General features: G+C 48.5%; 1 protein-coding gene across 3 annotated transcripts in view; it reads right to left on the bottom strand.

Annotated features, from left to right (window-relative positions):
- Positions 1–5,831: 5,831 nt before the first annotated feature.
- Loxhd1 (lipoxygenase homology PLAT domains 1) overlaps positions 5,832–19,927 on the bottom strand; it is a 136,889-nt gene continuing 122,793 nt past the window's right edge. For all 3 annotated transcript variants that reach the window (XM_076837038.2, XM_076837039.2, XM_076837040.2), the window contains 4 exons: positions 15,805–15,975; positions 12,017–12,149; positions 10,972–11,130; positions 5,832–6,312 (listed from right to left, as the gene is read on the bottom strand). In XM_076837038.2, the coding sequence (XP_076693153.2) occupies positions 5,832–6,312; positions 10,972–11,130; positions 12,017–12,149; positions 15,805–15,975 (944 nt within the window). The remainder of the gene's footprint in view (positions 6,313–10,971; positions 11,131–12,016; positions 12,150–15,804; positions 15,976–19,927) is intronic.

Raw genomic sequence — 19,927 nt, 5'->3', positions numbered from 1 at the left:
AGACATCAGAAAGACACCATCAAGGTGCGTGTGTAGAGGGGATAGGCTGGAGATGGGGTTGCTGTGGGCATCCTGAGGAAGAGGAAGCAGAGAGGATGCCGGAGTCAGTGTTTGCTTTTATTATTTAGCTGCATTTCACCTGATTCCTGAGGCTGAAGATGTCTTGGCAACCACCTGGCAGCCTTTTCCTCCACGGTGGTGGGTGGGTGGCGCCCAAAGACCGTTGCCTCTCTCTTGGAAAACAGAGAGACTCAACTTCAGAGGCTTCTTCTTATGAGAGCAAGGAAGGGCCTGGGAAGCATCCAGTAGTGACTAGCAGGGCTAGTGAGCAGCAGGGCTACTGAGGCTGATGACATTTGGCCCTCACAAAGTCCGTCCTGGGTGCCAGGCACCACGCTGAGCTGGTTACACTTTTCTTTATAGGAATCTCTGTGGCACAGGCAGTTTCATAACTTGCCCAGGGTTCACATAATTAGAAAGTGAGAATGGCATTGAACCCAGCCTCTAGAGCATGCCGCTCTCCTAAGGCCCAGGTCTCTGAGACACAGTCCTTGGCCCTTGGCATTGTTCCAGGGGTATTTAGGGATATTTGGGAAAGTGGAAGAGTTGGGAAGAGTCCTCTCTTCAGAGTATGTCATCCCAGATGCCACATCTCTCCCTTGAATATGTGACTTGACTTCAAATGCCTTCCCACCAGGTGCCTACCGCGTATCTAAGAGACATACATCTAAAGCTCCGACCTTCCCCTCACCTACAAGAAAATCCGCACAGCCCAAACCACTGCCTCCCCCACAGTCTTCTCCATCTCAAGGAATGTCAACCCCACTCTCCTAGGTGCACAGGTAAAATTTGTTTCTAACAGTATCAACTCCTTTCTTGATCTCACATCTCACACTCAACCCCTCAGCAAATCCTGTGTCTTTGCAATAGACTCAGGACCTGACCACTTTGGACTTCTTTCATGGCTACCACCCTGCTCTGAGCTGTCCTCATCTCTTGCTTGGATTAGTGCAGTAGCCTCCCGTCAGCTCGCCCTGGTGTTGCCCTGTACTGTGACCTCAGCACAGCAGCCTGAGTGATCCAGTTAGACGATGCTACTCTCTGCTCACGTCTCCCAACAGCTTCCCTCTCTTTCAGAGCACACAGCAGAGACCCTCAGGTGCCTAGAAGTCCTATGGGTCCTACCAGCACTCTGACCTTGTCTCCTATTGGCTCTCCCAGCTCATGCTGCGCCTGCTACCTGGTCTCTGTAAACTTCCTCCAACATTCCAGGTTTACCCTTGCTCTTCCCTTGGCCTGGAGAACTTTCCCTTCATATCTTGACATGACGTCATTTCCTCTCCTCTGGGGATTCATTTACTCACTGTTAACTTTCCACCATCTGATTTTAAAGTTGCAGCCCCCTTCTTTCCACCCCCAGCTGCATGTCTTCTCTTTTTCTCCATCATGTATTTCTATCTGATGTGCCACAGAGTTTATTTATTTAAATTTATTTGTTTTTTTTTAACACCTCTTTCCTCCAGTTAGATTAGCTCCATCAAAGGGAGCCTAGGACATATAAAAAAAGCAAAATGCCCTCACTTCTTGGGATACCAGGATACCAGCTATGGCCCCCTTCTCCCTCCTGAGAGAAGTCTATGTTGCCCCTTTTTAAATAAACCCTGTTTCATATGCTTAAAAAAAAAAAGAATATAAGCTCCATAAAGCTAGAATTTTTATCTTTTTCTTGGTACTGTATCCTCAGCCTTGCCTGGCATATTACGATGTTTGATAAATATTTATGAAATAAGTGAATGGCCAGGGGTGACTTCTAGGCCAGACCAGGGCTAATGGCGTTGTCCTTCCCCAGCCCCAACAATACATAGGAGCTCCCTGAGGCACAGGATCCAATGGGGACAACCTGAACCATCTTCTCATCCATACATCCCTGGGGTTACCTCTGAATGTGCATAATTGTATGCCCTGAGGAGTTTGAAATATGAAGATCATGAACTTGGGAATTTCATTAAAGGAGAAATAGGCTGCTAGAAGCTTGGACAATAGGCATCTGGAGAAATAACCTAGACTGGCTAAGAAGGGCCTCTTGGCAAAGAGTTGAGATATCAGGAAGGGTTTGCTTTTGCAAGTATTCTGACCAGAGATGATGAGCTGGAATGGGTCTCTAAGCCTTGAAAAAGACTTATCTATCCACCCCTCCATCTATCCATCTACCCACCCATCTACCCAACCATCCATCCGTCCACTCATCCATCCACTCATCCATCCATCCATCCATCATCCATCATCCACCACACACATTTAGTGTACAAACCATGCACCAGATCCTGTGATAAATGCTGGAGTTACACATATGGAGTCAATGTAGCCCTTCTTAAAATTCATGTTCCAGTTGGAAAGATTCATTATCACCATCTATCCTAGCTGGTGACCTAACATTGGGTTCACAAAATATGGCTATTCCAATAACTTAAGAAAATGACAAAGAAAGCATGCAAACACACAGAAGTACCTTTTCAATAATGCGGGGATGGCTCTGCTACCTTAGGGGTCCATGGAAAGAGAAAGAGCCACTGGAATTCTTTATTCTTATATAGGGGACACACAAGGGGAGGTTCCATGGAACATTCTATCCCAAAAAGGGCAAAGGGGTAGAATTACAAAGGAACAGGTGAGTGTAACCCAACTCCAGCTGGTGACGCCTACTCCTGGAGCCACGCCTCGTTAGCTGAGCTGGGGTTACGCCCAAGTTACTGCGACCTGGCACTACTGTGCCAGACTGAATGCAATAATTGTTCAGAACCCCATGCATCAGGGCTTAAAGGCGTCTGCATCCAGGGCAGCTCTCGACAATCAATGAGATGGCACGAAATCCCAAATCTCTCACAGATGTGGGCACAGAGGCTGTTCCTTCCTCTTTGCTGGGGGAAGGATAATGGAAACTCTCTCTGGGAGTGAGTGGAGATCTTGAGCTGAGACATAAAGAAGGTGAGCACAGGGCCTAGTGAGATGGAGGGGTGGAGACTTGCAACAGAGGAGCGGCCCTGGCAGAGGCACACAGAGGAATGTGCATAGCGTTGCTGGAAGGCAACTCAAGGCAGAGGTGGCCCAGGTCGCAGGAACTTGAGGTACTAGGTGGGAGAGGAGTCCTGGGAGTAACCAAGTGCACCTGAATAAACCAAAGGAAGTAAGAGGGGTTTTTTGTGTGTGTTGTTGTTATTGTTTGTTTTTTTACATGGAGCGTTCACAGCAAGAGTCTTAGTAGATCCTGATGAGCCCTCTGAGGAAAGTAGAGGGAAAGGACAGATATGGATGACAATGGAGTTATTGAGCTCCTGGGTGTGTGTTTAAGCCAGGCCCGCGCATCCTCGGCACACTAAACCAGTGTTTGTCGGGAGAACGTGAGGCTCTTCCACACCAGTTTTGGCTGAATCAAGAAGACAACAGATGCCACATTCTGCAGCGAAACCATGAGGCAGCACTTGCTGGGACATGGCAGAAAACGGTTTGGACTCTGAGCTGAGCATCCCCCTCCAGACTATGACGGGGCCTGACAGGCCGGGAGGGGGCAGTGGACATGAGGGTGGGATGTTCGGAGAGAGTCACTGGGGGCTGAGAGCACCCCCTTCCCTTTGGCTGCCCTTTAGCCCAAGGCGAGTGGCTGGGGCTTTTGCAGGGCTATTTGGAGAGGGTCTTGTGTCTACCTCGACTGAGGACACAGTGACCTGCTCCCTGTGGAAAAATGGCAAGGTTGAGAGATGGGCCGGCAGCTCAAGGCAGAGAAGAATAAGAGGCCTGCAGGCCCAGAGTTTGTCAGAACAAAGTGTGCCAGGGACCGGGTGGGGGTGGGGTAGGGCCCTGTGGAGTGTCTCAGATCCCAACCAGAAGATAGTGTGGGGGGATGAACCCACACAGGTGCTCGTGGGACAAGTTCCAAATGCCCACCAAGTCCACAGACACCAACCTCACGGCTACCACTCAACTAGGGAGCCGCCTCCCCACCTCACCCCTGTTCCTCCGCTGGAGGAGTCAGAAGTCTGGAGGCAAAGGCAGGAATAGGAGGGGTGGGGCCTCGCAGGGGGAAGAGGCGGGGCTTTCGCACACACACTTGCATACACCCTCCACACAATTCACACCCATGCACATACACACACCCACATGTGCTCACACACACACACTCACACTCTCAGTTCTCCCTCACTTCAAGGCTGATTCTGGGGACTGGGAGGAGGCTCATTTTAGGTTTGATGTTTGGGCCTCTCCACTGGGACATTCAGTTATAGACTAGAGGTGGACTTTGTGACTTTGAGTGTTCCTTGGACTTTCTGTGACCCGATGGAGTCCAGAGGAGTGGCAAGGCTGTCTGAATTCTCATCCAGGCCCAGGGGAAGAGCCCGCTCCAAGAAAGGCTAGAAATACAGTGGCTCCAGGGTCACTTTTCCCCCCTGGTGCCCTGTGAGGATAGCTGGTTTGACCTGATGGGTAGACTCACTGTTAGGTGTGGGTGCTGCACTCAAACCACACACATGTTAACTCATTTAGTCCTCCTAATAATCTATGAGGTAGGTGTTATCAGTATTCTCCCTGTTTTGCAGATGAGGAAACTGAGGCCCAGAGAGATAAAATGAAGCACCCAAGGTCTCATGGCTGCAGAGCTGGGGTGCCAGAGCCTGTGCATTTTACCTTTGCCCAAGAAATCCTTGAGCTCTCTCTGAGCTTGCTACAGGCATGAAGCCTCACTGACAGTGTAGACCTCTCTGGGGTAGAGGGCACAGGCGACACTGCAGGGTAAGCTGGTCCTCTCCTGGTGGAATGCTTCCTGGCCTAACTCCTCTTCCTGCTGCCCCTCTCTGGAGGAAAATCAGACGTTAGAGCCCGAGCTCTGCTGAGTCTGGCTGTCTGTCGACTGACTCTGTGACTGTCTCTCAGGGAGTGTTGGGGGAGCACGTGTGTGTGTGTGTGGGGGGGTGCTTGTGTGTATGCATGTGTCTGCGCACATCCATATCCATGTGCGTGCACAAGTGTGCAGTTTTCCTGCTACTTCTGCATCAAGGCCTTCATTTTGTTCCTAATACCTTAGCTTATCATTCAAATATTGCCCACAGAGAAGATCCACAGGGAGCACTGGCTAACTGACCCTCCCAGACATACCAGGTTGCTCCAGGTGCTGTCCCCCATCAGCTGGTGCCTGTCCCCCCTGTGCTGCCACAGACTGGGCTAACCAGCTGGCCCTTGCCCAGGTGTTCTCTGTAAAGTGATGGGAAGAATTATCTACATTTCACAGGCTCATAAATCCCCCATAAACACTTCCTTCTGATGTTTTTCTCCATTTGCCACTGGATTTATTAAAATTGAGGAAAGGCATGCTTTTCTTACTGAGGAGATGCTAAGATGAGTTCTTTGTGGTATGTGGTTTGTAATAATTTAATTAGCCCAGCTTTTTTGGGAAAAAAAAGCGTTAATTAGTTTTTGCTTAAAATACACCATCTTGGTGGCCTCTCCTTCCCCACTTCTCTCCCCTGGGTGAAGCCCCAATTTTCCATCCACACTCTGCAGCAAGTCCTAGCCTGGTCACCACTGTTATTTGAGATAAAGGAAATGCAAAAAGATATTTTTGTGCAGTCATGGAATATGACACATGATGACTATGATTCCTTAGGTCCAAGACACTGGGACTGTGGAAAGCCGCACTCCACAAAAGGTCAACCACACATAGTGGCCTCTGAAGGACCATGAAGTTCTCAGAGGCTGCTGGCCACAGGTCCCTGTCCCCAGAGGTCTCAGGAGTGGCTGCTGAATGTCAGGTGGAGGCAGGAAAGCTCGTGGAGGGCATCTCAGACAGAGGGGAAGAGGTCTCTCCAGGTGAGCCCATCCCCCCGAGACTTGTCCAGCCACCGGCCACAGGTGAAGATGGTGGCCACTCCCGTGCTGGTGTTGGTGACCTCCACCCTGTCCACCAGCCAACCCGAGTAGTAGCCACTGCTGTCGTGTTCTAGCCGCACCTTGCGCAGCTCGCCCAGCTCCAGGGTCTCCAAGAAGAAGCGGTCGGTGCTGCCCCGCTCAAAGAGGTTGCGCATTTTCTGCTTTAGTTCTCGCTTGCCTGTGTCCCCGTTGACTCCAAAGATGGTCACGAACACATTGGCATCGGTGCCCGCCCCTGGCTCATAGCCTGTCGTCACAATGATCTCATACTTGACGGGTACTAGGCTCTGGATCTTGCTGGCAAAGCTCTCCGTTGTCTTGGTAACCTCGAATACCCTGAAGTACTTCCTCTTCCTCTTGAGGGGGATGAGGCAGTCGCAATTAAAAAAGTACCTGGAAGAGGGATGGGAGAGAGAGGGACTCAGGGGACACCAGCCAGGATCTCACCCTCCCCCGCCCATTGATAATTTCCTCCCAGGATTCCAGCCCGAGATCATGAGGCTGGAAATGTCTGCAATATGCTGTGAGTCCGGGGCTTGTTCTCGTTTGCAGTGAGGTGGCATCCTCTAGTTGTACCTTGATTCTTCTACATACTTCTTTGTCTCTCACACTCCATATCCAATCCATGAGCAAAACTTTTTGACCCTATTTTTAAAGTTTATCCAGAATGAACTCACTGGAAAAACTACCCAGTATCTGTCTGTCTGTCCTGCTCTGGTCCAAGTTACCATGCTCTTCTACCTGGAGAATGTCAAAGGTCTCCTAACTGATCTCCCAGCTTCTTGCTCCCTAGGTTTGGAATGTACAATTGGTATGGATTCTTCCCACTCTAAATTGCTAATATTTCTATTAGTTTTAGAAATGAGCATTCATGGCACTTGGTGAATGAGCACGTGCATATTTCTTTATGCATGGGCCCACTTCAGGAATGCAGCAATGGAAAGATGTATCCAGTGAGGAAAACCCCTATTGTTATGCGTTAGATTTGGAGTGTTCTCCCGAAGCTCAAGTGTGGGGCAATGCAAGAACATTCAGCTGTGAAATGATTAGATTATGAATGTTGTATCCATATCAGTGGATTAATCCTCTGATATGGATTAACCAGTTGGGTGGTAATTGTAGGCAGGTAGGATGTGGCTGGAGAAGGTAGATCACCGAGGCATGGTTTGGGGTTTATATTTTGTCCCTGGTGAGAAGAGAGAAATCTGCTTCTTGATTTCCATGCCCTGAGATGCTTTTCTCTAAGCCCTTCCACCATGATGTTCTGCCTCATCCCAGGCCCAGAGAGAGAGAGTTGGCCATCATGAAACCTCTGAAACTGTGACCATCAAATAAACTTTTCCTCTTCTATGTCATTTTTTGTCAGGTCTTTTGGTCACAGCAACAAAAACCTGACTAAAACATCTATTTTGGATAAAAATTTTCTTTTTTTTTTTTCTTTTTTCTTTTGGTGCTGGGGACTGAATCCAGGGCCTCGAGTACACTAAGAACATGCTCTACCACTGAGCTACACCCACAGCCCTCAGACGAACATTCTTAACAGCACAAAGAACTTGGTCTTCTGCATTTGGCATCTCATTAACTCCCACAACAACCCTAAACATCATCCTCTCATTTTATGGAAGCGGGAGCTAAGGCTTGAGGAGAAAAAGTCACTGCTCCATGTAACCCAGAGCCAGGGGCGTCTGGCCCTGAAGAGCAAGCCATTTAAAGATGCTTCACAGGAAATCTTGATTATTTTTTTGAGATCTCTTTCCCCAACTTATCACTTAATATATTTGGATTGTTATTCCATTCCAGAATTGCTTAGAGGGAGATATACTTGCATTCTTGGTTTTAAGAATGCTTTAAAATGTATTTCTTCATGCATATGCCTACCAATATCCATAATTCTATGTAAATGCACAAGTTGTATGAGCATATATATGCTTTCCCAAATGTACTCATTTTCTTTCTCTTTTTCGCTTGGCTCTACCTCCTCTTCTCTCCCTCTTTCTAGCATCCCACCTTTACCTCAAATAACCCAAGTAACAGTTGAGGGTGCAGTCTGCCAAATTTCCCCCCATTCCACCCAACCATGCCGAGACCCACACACACACAGACATATGGGGATGTCAGTATTCCCTTGACTAAACAGCTTCATATAAGACATGTTTTCCTGCATCTTGCTTTTCTCACTCAACAATACTTCCTGGGAATTTCTCCAAGTCATCTGGTACATATTTAATTCATTATTTTGATGGCTAAAAAAAAAATCCCTGATGTAGATATAAGGAAATGTTTTCTAATAGACATAATTAGAAGATCACCATAATGTGACTCAAGGGCTTGGTGGAGTCCAGGCTCCAGCTGGCAATGAGTGTAGGGTGGCCAGTAAGAGTGGAGGCCAAAGTAGAGGATGAGCAGGAAGCGATCGCTGCATAAAAACACGGGCAAAATGATCGCCCTTCTGTGCACACGGTGTATGTGAAGTATTAGGAAATGCCAGAGAGAAGGGAGTTACCAAAATACTGGCTGGCAGGGCCTGACAGAAATTTTACTTTCTTTTGCCTATTTTCCGTGTTACTCGAATTTTGATGATAATTATGTATTAGAAAGGCTATTGGGATAAAACAATAGAGGTTTCTGATTTAAAAAGATAGATAAAAGACTCTCTTGTGTGTTCTTCCACCAAAATCCTGAGGATATCAGAGCGGGAGAGAAAGAGAAAAGGTGAAGGCAAAATCAGAGAATGGGAAAAGATCGGAGGAAGGAAATTTGAGGTTATTGTGCTTATAAGAGATTGAGATTAAATTCATGGAAATTCAAATATGGCTAACATGGTAGTTGGAAAGGAGCTGTGGGCACATTCGCGGTGCTCAGTGTCTTTTCTAGGGTAGATGGAAGTGCGTTCTAGAAAGACGCCATGTAACCAGCTGCAATGATTAGACCCACCTGAAAAGTTGCGCTGAGGATGAAGGTGATAATTCTAGGGGGTGGGGGAGTTTCTTATTCCTCAGGAGCTACAACTTGAGACCTGCACAGGCAATCAGTGGGTGGGGGAGCTTCTGAAAGCACCCCAGGATGGCACTCCTGCTGTCCTTCCCCTCTAGTCAGACTCCAGGGGGCATCTAGCTCTCTCCCAGAGGAGAGTGAGGCACAGAGAGGTGATGGGCACTTGCTCAAGGTCACAAGCTGTCTAACGGCAGCTCCAGTGTCCAGGGGCCCAGATTCTCTGAATTTCTTTCACTTCAGGAAGAAACCACTCCCACAGACACCTCTTCCTCCTCCTGCAGCCCTGGGGACACACTGACATCAGGTCCCAGTTTGAGGGTGCAGAAGATGCTTCACTTGGGAGAGGCTGCTTCTCTCAACTGGATACATGAATCCTACAACCTGGCCTCAGAACCGTGGAGTGGGAACCTCACCTTTCCTTCTTCCTGGGACAGGAAGAGACCAGGAGGTGTGGGGGTCTTTAGCTCTCTCTTTCTTTCACAAACAACATTGTAGGTTTAAAGATACCTGGAGTGGTGACTCTCTGATTACTTGATTTTGTTTATCTGGGGGCATGAAGAGGAGGCATCAGCAAACTCATTCCTTGTGGTTAGGAGGCAGCTCTGGGCAGCCCAAGGGGCTTTAACCTGGCCCTAACTCGCTGGGTGAGTCTTGAACTCTTGGGACTGAAGTTCCAGCTCTCGAATCCTCATCAGGATTGGCCAGAGAAGTCACACCCAACAACCCCTGCAGGATCGATTGTCCTCAGGCTGGGTTTTCTCTAAAAGAGCAACAAATGATACTGCAGCCCAAGAGGGAAGTTTCTATGAACTAATTTTTCCCCCTATCCAAACTCATGTTGAGGCCCTACCCACATTGTGATGGTATTTGGAGACAGGACCTTTAAGAGATAACTAGGAGTAGATCTTGAGGGTGGGACCCTCAGTGGGATCAGCAACCTGAAAAAGGGGAGAAAGAGGAGCCAGAGCTGTTCCCTGCTATGGAAGGACTCAACCAGAAGGCAGTCATCTGCAAACCAGGAAGGGAACCCTCACCAGAACCCAACCATGCTGGTCCTCCTATCTTGGATTCCCAGTATCCAGAACTGGGACAAATGAATGTCTATTGCTTAAGCCACCATATTTTGTTAGGGCAGCCCAAGCTAAGACAGAAGCTTGGAGCTCAGAACCCTTTAACTGCCCAATTCCAAAAGGGATGAAGGGAGCTAAATGCAGGGCACTTGCCAATCACAAATGGAGTGTGGAAAGACATTGCTCTGAGAGGCTTGGGTTCCTCACGGCCGGTGCCTGCCGACAAGGGACACTCCTGGGTCTGGCAGGCCTGCCCCTGAGTGTTGCTTCTGTGGGGGCTATGGCCACCCTCCCAGGTGCAGGAAAGGCTCCAGTGTGTGGAATGCTACAGGCCCAGGAGGGGATGTGGCAGGAGGCTGCACACTCAGCAACCAGCCAAGCTTGGCCTTGGCTTCCTCTTCCCACTCCTACCTGGGTTCTTCTTGGTGTCTTCCAGGCCTTCTGGAGCCTTCAGGCTATTATGGGTTCCAAGTGACTTTAATTAGACAAATTGACAGCTGTGCCTATGTTGCCCAGGTAACAAAGGCTCTGAATCCTCCCAAAATGCCTATCTCCAGAAGACCCCAATGAGAGGAGTAGGGGGCCCAAAGGATGGGGTGCTATTGGATCACCCTGCTGCTTTCCGGTCCCTGTGCTGTCCACAGATGTTCTCACTGTGACTATGTAAGTATTGATCTTTGTGATATTTCTGTGTCCTTGCAGAGGGAGGAATGGGAAGGCAAGGAAAGGCCCTGCTGTCCGGCACTATTTGGCTTTTTCAATGTTCCTCCAAGGAAGTCTCCCTGGAGTCAGAGGCTGAACACATCCAAGGTCATCTAGCCTAGTCCCCTGCCTCTGGAGATTGATAAATAATTCATATAGCTCCAAAACAGAACAGCTGTTCCTTCCTATCCAGCCTTGTAAGCCTCCTGAATGGGGTGGCCTTGGCTTTGGGAGAGACACCTCCCCACACCCCTGGCCCATGCTGCATTAGAGGTACTGTACATACACATTGCCATACTCCATCTCGGTGATGGTGATGGTCTTGACGTGCCAGACCAGCTCTCTCTTGGGAATGAACCGGTCCTCTCGGGCCAGGTGGCCCACACAGATGGAGGCGATGTCCCCCAAGTAGATGCTGTCAAACTCGAATGTGTCTGTGGTGCCCCTGAAGGAAACAAAGTGTGGCTAATGAGCTGCCTGTGACCAGTGAAGTAGGTAAGCATTTACTGAGTGCTTACTGCATTCCCTAATGCACACCTGACTTAGCAAAGTCATAGATGGGAATAGTGGGGTGTAGATATGCAGGTGTTTGCGAGGAAATTCTGGCATGGGTGAAGTTTGGGTTCAGTGTGGGAAATAGCAATGGAGAAGGTGGGAGTGTGGGCAGTCAGCATTGATTTGTAAGTGCCAGTCTAAGGAAATCAGAATTTGTCCTGGTAGCGAGGGAGTCTGCTGAAGACTGAACTTTTATGCCCTCTCTAAGTTTATATGCTGAAACGCTAGTGCAGTGGAATTTGCAGATAGGATCTTTGGAAATTGACGAGGGTGGAGCCCTCATGAATGGGGTTAGTGCCCTTATAGAAAAGAGACCAGAGAGCCCCCCCTTCTGTTGTGTGAGACCACAGTGGGAGAATGGCTGTCTATGAGCCAGAAGTCAGGCCCTCACCAGACACTGAATCTGCAGTGGACTTCTGGCCTCCAGAACTTTGAGTAATTACTGTCATTTACAAGTCACCTCTCAGATTATTCTGTTGCAGCAGCCGGAATGGACTAAGCCAAGAATAGTGGAGTTAGTGGGGAGGTGGAGATGGTCCAAGCAGCTGAGTAGCTCGGAGGCGGCTCTGATGGAAGCAGGAAGTAAGTTCCATCTTTGTGGACTGCAATGGTGCTTGTGGTGGGTAGCATGGAACTAGCACACAGTAGGTTCTCAATAAGTACTTGCTAGTTAGGACCACTTGTAGACCTATGGCTCCCCCTATGGGGGGGAAGATTGTTGGGGTCCCTCTCCCACCCACCCCACACCCATTTCCCTGTGGGTACCCTGTTCCTACTTCCTAAAGGCCCGCTGTCTGGAAGAATTTTCCACGAGAAACTCTTTGGATCGGTTCTTCCTGCCCTCCAGGATGAGCCAGACATTCTCCCGGGTTTCGCCTCCGTTGCCCGTTTCTATGACGATCTCATAGGCTGTGATGGAGGAGGCGGGAGAGGGTCAGCCGAGGGGAAGCAGCCGCCCACCACGGGAACACAGCACCACTTCCTCGGGGCCTCTCTTCTGATCTTAGGCCACAGCCTGGGGGCGGGGAGGCAGGTTAGCATCATCACAGTCCCAGCGGGTTAAGTACAAGTGCCCATCTGAGGCTACAGCGACAGTTCTGTCTTATTTATAGTAGCCACCTCTTTGCTGGGCAAATAGGGGAGATGTTGGGAAGGAAGCAGGATGTGAGGATGAATTCTCCAGACGCTGGGCCTGACTCAGGGCTCAACAAGATGCTACAAGGAGAAGAAGTAGGGAGAGGCTAGGCCCAGCTTTGGAAAGTCGAGGACAAAACCTGCCAGAAAAGGACCCCAAGAGAGCCTTGAACTTGCTCCAGTGTGCAGCCCACTTCCACCTGCCTCAGCTGCCACCATCAGCCGCACAGCAACCTCTCTGCCCTGCTGCTCTGTCCAGCATGTCTGCATCAGCATTCGTTCATCCAGCCTCTGACCAGTCGGTGCCACAGGTCAGGGACTGGACCAGACTCTGGTGACACTGGAACTCCCTCGGCACAAACACTGGCCATACCGTATGACAAAACGTGATAACCCTGCAACCCCAGAGTAATCCAGGGTGAGAGGAAACGGGATCCCTCACCCCTTTCAGCTCCTAGAATGTTCTCTCTTGCTCTCTCCAACCACTTGCCCCCTTGCACCTGCCTTAGAGCTCTGCGCTGCTCCTTCCTCTGCCTGGAATGCTTTCCTCAGAGTGGGTTGGCCCTTCCCTCCTCTCCTTCTCCTTATGCAAAGTCAACTTCTCAGGAGAGCCGACTCCAAGTTCCCTCACTAAACACATTTCCCCCATGCACTTGACTGCCTTGCTTGGCTGTGTAATTTTCTCTTGTCCTCATCCATGTCATTTATTTATTAATTCTGTTTGTACCTCTCTACTCCTATTTGATGTAAGCTCCATGAAGACAGTGCTCCTCATTTTGCTCATTGGTAGACTCCCAAGTGCCCGGAACAGCTCAGCATAGGGTAGGCATTCAATAAATATTTACTGAACCAAAGAATGAATGGTTGAAGCAATTCATGGCTAGTGTTTGAGGTTGGCCTTGAAGAAGAGCTGTGGTTGCAATCAACAGAAGGTTGAGGAGTGTTCTAGGCAGAGGGAAGAACATGAGCAAGATACTGACCTGGGGTGAGAGGTGATCCAGCCTTCTCCCCAGGGGCCGGGCCAGGGATGGAGCTGACACCCAGGAGTGGGCCTTGTGCATAGAACTTCTGCTGACATCAGTGAATCCTTAAGGGTTAGGGATTTGGGATCCAAAGGGATTGCTCAGTTTCTGTGCCTTTACTTCAGAGGTAGGATCAAGACAATCAAGGAGAGGGATTCTGTGTCTGCTGCTCAGTGTGAGGTCAATCCTAGCCCCGGTGCAACCCCTTTGCCTTTGTAACTTCTCTCGATCCCTGAAATAGGTAGAAGGAACTGGGCGGAGGCAGGTAACCTAGGCGCGGGGTGGGGGTGGGGGTGGGGGAAAGATCCACAGAGCACATAGCCCCGCAGGAGGGAGCACTCTGCACTGGGAAGAGGCCAGCCCAGGGATCCCAGCCATTGCCGAGATTCTGCTTTCCCAGCAGAAGCCAAGTCATGTTTGTCGAACAGGCACTGGTGAGTTCAAGGGGCATTGCGAAGGACATGGTTTGTCAGCATGAGGGAGAGGTGGGGGCTCTAGGAACCTCCATGCCCACCACCATGAACTCAAGTAGGAGATGTGAGGGGAGATGGTCCTGGGGGTGACCCATGTGGGTAGGGTAGCTCTATTCAGGCATGAGGGGAAGTTTATGCCCTCAAGTGGAGTGCCTAGAGGTCCACCTGGGGCCAGCCATCCACGAAGGAAAGTGCCACAAGGACAGCATTTCCTGAAGTCAATAGAGGTGGCACTTCAAGATGATCAGCCTGAATTTGTCACTTGTTTAAATAAAGGTAGCTAAGATTGCATCCATAACATTCCCAGGGCAAACCTCTGGCATTGTATGTGGGCGTGGCTGCCTGTCCCCTCTTGGGCAACCCAGAGGGTGCCAGGCTGTCCCCTGAAGGCTTGTGGGTTTGGGCCTTCTCCTAGCTCTTGCCCCTGTCCTCCCTTCCTCCACACCCACACATCCTTCCAGAACTACACTCCCCTTAGCAACCTCCCTTGGCTCTTGTAAAGGGGCTTCCATTCCCCCTCTGCCTACACCGTGAGGCTCTGAGGAAGAGGAGCACATCTTCTTCCATTCACTGAGTCTCTACTAAGCCCCAGGGCCAGCGGTGCTACAGAGGGTGGCAAGCATGAGCAGTGCTCTCCCTGACCTGGGGGAACCTTGGGATCTTTAGAGAGCCTAACTCGTGTGAAGGTCCATGCAGACACACTAGAGGTCCCAAAGCAGCATGCATCACCTATAGCACCTTCAGAAAAGACTGGGCCCAGTAACTCCTCAAGAAGTGCAATTACAGAAGCTGGGAGCCCGCCTTCTGGATCAGAGCAGGAAGTCCCCTATAGGAAACTTGAAGAAAGGGTGTTCAGCTTTCATTTGAGTGCTTCCAGGGGCTTGAAGCTCACTAACTCTTAGGACAACCAACTTCAGCATTGGGCAGATATCCTGGCAAAGATAGTTTCGGTGGTTTTCCACCAAATGCATAATTCCCTTCGGGGGTGTACAGTGCTCCCCTAGAAGGGGCTGTCCAGCCAGGGCCCAAGTCCCTGGCTGGCCCTTGCCTCTGGTGGAGCCATGTGACTAGTTCTCACCAATAGAATGTGAGTTGATGTGTCTAGGAGGTGGGAGAGGGCCTCCTCCGGGTTCTCTTTTCCTTTCTGCAAGAAATGTGGAAGCCACACTTTGGAAATGGCAAAGACCCAGATGCAAAGTTCTTATGTTCCTAAATCACCACATGAAGGATCTCCCACCAATCACCCACACCAGACCAGGTATTACATTAGAGATGAATTCCCTTATGTTAAGACACTAAGATTTGGGGGTTCACCTCTTAGTGCAGCTAGTGTTGCCTTAATAACTGAGGCTAGCAAATACTTTCTTGCACTGGGCTCTGCCTTTGGCAAGCCTTCTAAACAGCTGGGCCCAGACAATTGTGTATTAAAGATATACCTCCCTAGGCCTTGGTGGCCATCCACCTTAGGATCAATTACTCTCTCTCTTTAAATATCCCCTGAGGAAGGGACACAGAGAGAGTGGCTGAGACTTGCCGGACCTGCCTTCTGTTTCTAGAAAGGCTGATTTTGCAGTTATTGCCAAAGGTACAATTGGATCTAGTTTACAGGGTAGAAATAAACCAGGGAGAGCTTCACACCAACCTGCCCAGCCTAGCGCAAGCCCCCGGTGGGGATCCCTGCTACCTAATTGGCCCCTGTGATTCAGGGCCATGAGTTGGCATGTTAGCAGTTCCAGGTTCATGGAGCAACGTCTAGGAGTTTTCTTGGGCATCTCCCCCATAGTATTTCCCTCATCAGGATCTGACTCATGCACAGTTGTCCTGGTATCTGCTCACCCTCACTGTCCCCACCTCCTCAGGAGCCACCCTCCTTTAACTTGAAGAGCCAGCCCAGACGTCACAGTCAGCCTGGGCCCCTGTGGTCTCCCCACGTACTGGTCTCCTCCAGCTCCTCGCGGATCTCATTGTTGGCACATGCAAAGTCGCGGACCGTCTGCCTGTCACCCTCACTCTTGGAGAGCCAGCAATCACACTGGAAGCGGAAGGTCTCATCACGGGAGTTGTCCTTCACGTCAACATAGCTCAGGTGCCAGCCAGGAAATATCCCTGTGGAAGAGACGTCATGGGAACTGGGAGCCGGAGGTGTCCTCCATGCCTTCCTAAGCCTTCCTCCCCCAACCCACAGGCTATGCAGCCCTGGACCCTTTCTCTGTCTTCTCTGGGCCTCAGTTTCCTTGGTGATGAAGTGATGAGTTGGGTGAGGTGGTCTCAGAGGGCTCCTCCAGCCACTAGGATAAGATCCTCTTTGTAAACCCTTAGCCTGGGGTTCATGATCTGTAGGGGACTTGCACATGGAATTTAAGAGTTTATGGGCCGTAGAAACTGTGCTATAATTAAATAGACATTTTTACCAGGGAAGGGGCCTGTCGCTTTCATCAGATTCACAACAGAGGCATCTGGCCTGCGGAGTAGATCTTTTTGATGTTTCCAAGGCTAAGGAAACTTCTATCACTTTCTAACTCTAGAATTCATGGAGTTCATGCCCACTCTCCTTCCAGAATCAGTTCTGATTATCACCTCCTCCAGGAAGCCTTCTCTCATGCCCCCACTGCCCACTGGGCCTGTCATAGAGTCCTCCTCCATGTTGCTATAGAACCTAGCATCTTCTTTGGCCACATCCTGACCAAGGATGTCATTGCACTGTCATCATTTATATCTGTCTCTTCCCTGAGACCAGGAGCCCCTGAGGACAGGGACCAGGTCTTATTTGTTTTTGTTTCCCTGATGCCTAGCATTGTGACTGCCAGGCAAGTCATTGCTCAATGAATGCAGAGTGAATGAAGATGTTATGACTTTGGGGTCTTTGGCTGAGCCATTCAACAATCATAGAAGGATTCAGAAGCTGCCATTTCTTTGGGATATATTGCTAATTTTGACAAGATTTGGACTGATCACGAATACAGAGCTGCTTCTGTTGTAATTGGCAGGGATTCCTTCAGAAGTGTTCCCCTGATAGCACAGCTAGCCAGGACGAACCGATGTGCATTTGCCGTGACAGCTGCGTGGTATTTACACTGTGTGCTGCTTTGGTTGCTCTGTACCCTTCAAATTCCTTGAGAACTCTGAATGCCAAAGGGACCCATGTCGGGGGAAATCCCAATGGTCTAGCAGGTTGATGATATTTGATATTTGCTGCTCATAACATGTCCTCGAGGCAACCCCTCAAGGAATGAATTGATATGCTTTAGTCCCACCCCTTATTCTCTCATGCCACCTAGGGATGTGGGGACATCCCCATTGTCCCCACCAAAAAGTTCTTCTCTATGATCAGACACTGCCCCAAGCAACAACTGCAGATAGATCCTGTCTCTGGTCTCCATGTCTCATAAGCACAGAGACACACAAAGATGGACACAAATTTCCAGTCACCTAGACTACAGGGGAAGATGTTAAGACTCATGGGCAAGGCACACATATTGGCATTATTCCAGATTTTAACAGTTCTTATTTTTATTGAACATAAATCTTTATTAAAGTAGAAAATAGTGCTCAATTAACTTATATTTTGAAACACTTCCATTGAGTTAAACAGTGGTGAGTTATTTTATGACAAACTTACTTTTTAACTCAATAATCTTTCTTATTTTTCTATGTTAGGGTCAGTCCCATCTAAGTTTCCAAACTGGTCCTTTCTGAGATGGTTTCTGAGAGTGTCATGAAGCTGATTAGAGGACATAGCAAGCCTCTGTGTGTTCAGTCTGAAAAGGATGCAGGTAAGACTGATTGAAGCCTTTTTCTCAAAGCCTTTTAGAGTGGAACATAGAAAGGAAGAGGGGGGTAAAGAGGAAGGCGGAGAAAAGGCAGATGTACTATTGATCCTATTAGAAGATGTCCCAGGGGAAGATTCTTTGTCCCTTGCACCTGACTCCTTTGTCTCAGCCCATCCCAATTCTCTTCTCAAGATAGAACTCCGTGGCAAATCACAGGCTAACCCCAGCTCCTTTGATATGAAAGAGACTTAATCCTCAGCTCTGTGCTCACGGATGACGTATTTGCCCAGTTTTGTAAATGCGAGTTATGACTGAGAGGGCTCTTACTGAAAATTTCTCCCACTCAGAACGCATCAAAAGGGCAAGTGGAAGCAGTCAGCTCTGGATAGACTAGTGTCATAAGACTGGCCTTTGGTGGTGAAGACAACAGCAACATGGACAGACCCACAGTTACAGCAGGGCTAACTGTCCGGCCACTAATCAATAGTGGCAAGCTGATAGGGAACTACCTGAAACTGACCATCAAGAGAATCCATTTCTTTACAGGGTCTCCACTTTTAGGGTTCTACTCTGTTTTTTCATACGAAGGTAGCAAACAGTCCAAAGTTTGCCACTGTACCTTTTTGCATGCAGGTAACAGATATCAGAGTGTAGATATCTGCCCCGTTCTTTGTCATAGCTGTCTGGTGCTCCAATCCAATGTAAGCACCTGTCATAGACTGTCCACCTTGTCCTTGATGGTGTATAACTAGTTATTTCCCGGATGTTTGCTCTCACACATATGCTGTCACCAATGCCCTTCTATTTGTATCCTATGGATATTTTAAATTCATAAATTGTGTTTTGTCACTTTGCCACATAAAACTCTCCAGGGGTTTCCCGTCACTCTCAGAATCAAATACAAACTGCTCTTCAAGAACTGCATGGATTGACACCATCCAATTCCTTTCCACCTGTATGATTTCATGTCAGCCTGCTCTCGACTTGACTTACTATATTCCACCTACACTTGACATATGAACCTCTCTCTTTCCTGGAGAATTGTGCTTGACTATTCTGTTTATCTGCAGTGATGTATCAGCACTGTTTTGTCATGGAGGTGTCAGATCAAGTTCCCTGTGTTTTGAAAGCCCTTGTTATGGCCCTATTTTCAGGAGTTTCCTCATCCCTGATTACTCTCTATCAATCACCATTACCCACTTGACAACTGAAATCATTTTGTTTCTATTTCCTTGTATGTCGTATTTCTGTCCACTAAGTTGTAAGCCCCAATAGCAGGAGGCTGGAGATCTTCTGTTGTATATTCTAGTGCCTAGCACATTGCTCAGATGTTATCCAATAAATGTTTATTGAATGTATGAGTGTGCCCTAGGACTGAAATAGGGGAGAATGAGGAAGAACCATCATGATAGGGGTGAGGGATTTATAGCCTCATCCAAGAGGAATGTCCTGTCTGAGTAAAATTGATTATTTTTTCTCAAATGTTTCAAAATTACTTTTTTTAAAAAAAGACTTAGAAACTCTGAACCAGTGTGAAGTCTAGTCTTTCCAGGCAACAAGAGATGGTAGATGCTGGTAGGGAACAAGGCTGGCAGCTGGATGCCCCTAGATTTCAGCATGCCGTCTACGCCTGTGATTCCCTGGTGCCTCCTTATCCCAATGGGATGGACTTATTAGGCATCCCTTTGGCCTTTTCTCCTTCTCATTATGGCTCCAAGCTATTCTCCAGCCCTAAATAACTGCCTATGCTATTCTCATCTCCTCCATGAGGATTTCTGGAATCCCCAGGCCTATGCTATTCCTGTGTGTCCATTCTCCTGGCCATGAGCATGGCTATCTTGGGAAGTCTTTGCTACTGAGACCATGACTGTGCCCTCTTTTTTGACTATTTTAATATATATGTCTGACTTCTCTAGTTAGATTTTAGCGAGTGAAAAACCATATCTTATGTCCTCTTAATAGTGTCACAGGACTGTGAACTTAGCGTTTTATAAACACAGAAATAATAATTTTTTTTTTTTACTTTCAAAAATGAGCTGTCAGCTCTTTGTTCCAGTGCAAACTATGAAAAATTCTTTTCAGGTAAAAAGATTTGCTTCACCAAGCAACTCCTTCCTTAAAAAATAACTTATGGGAATCTCAGGTTTCATTTGGGTAGCTTACATTTCTTCAGCAAGATCAATCAGTGGTTCAAAGTGATATAGAATCGTCACAGAGTCCTAGCTATGGAGGAATGTTATTGTTCCAAAAACACTTCCACAGGTTCATCATCTAAGAGGCCACTGGAA

Source organism: Callospermophilus lateralis, chromosome 17 (genome assembly GCF_048772815.1).
Source record: "Callospermophilus lateralis isolate mCalLat2 chromosome 17, mCalLat2.hap1, whole genome shotgun sequence".
Classification (NCBI taxonomy): Eukaryota; Metazoa; Chordata; class Mammalia; order Rodentia; family Sciuridae; genus Callospermophilus; species Callospermophilus lateralis.
Note: the sequence above shows the minus strand (reverse complement) of the source record. Positions and strands in the feature narration are given on the sequence as shown.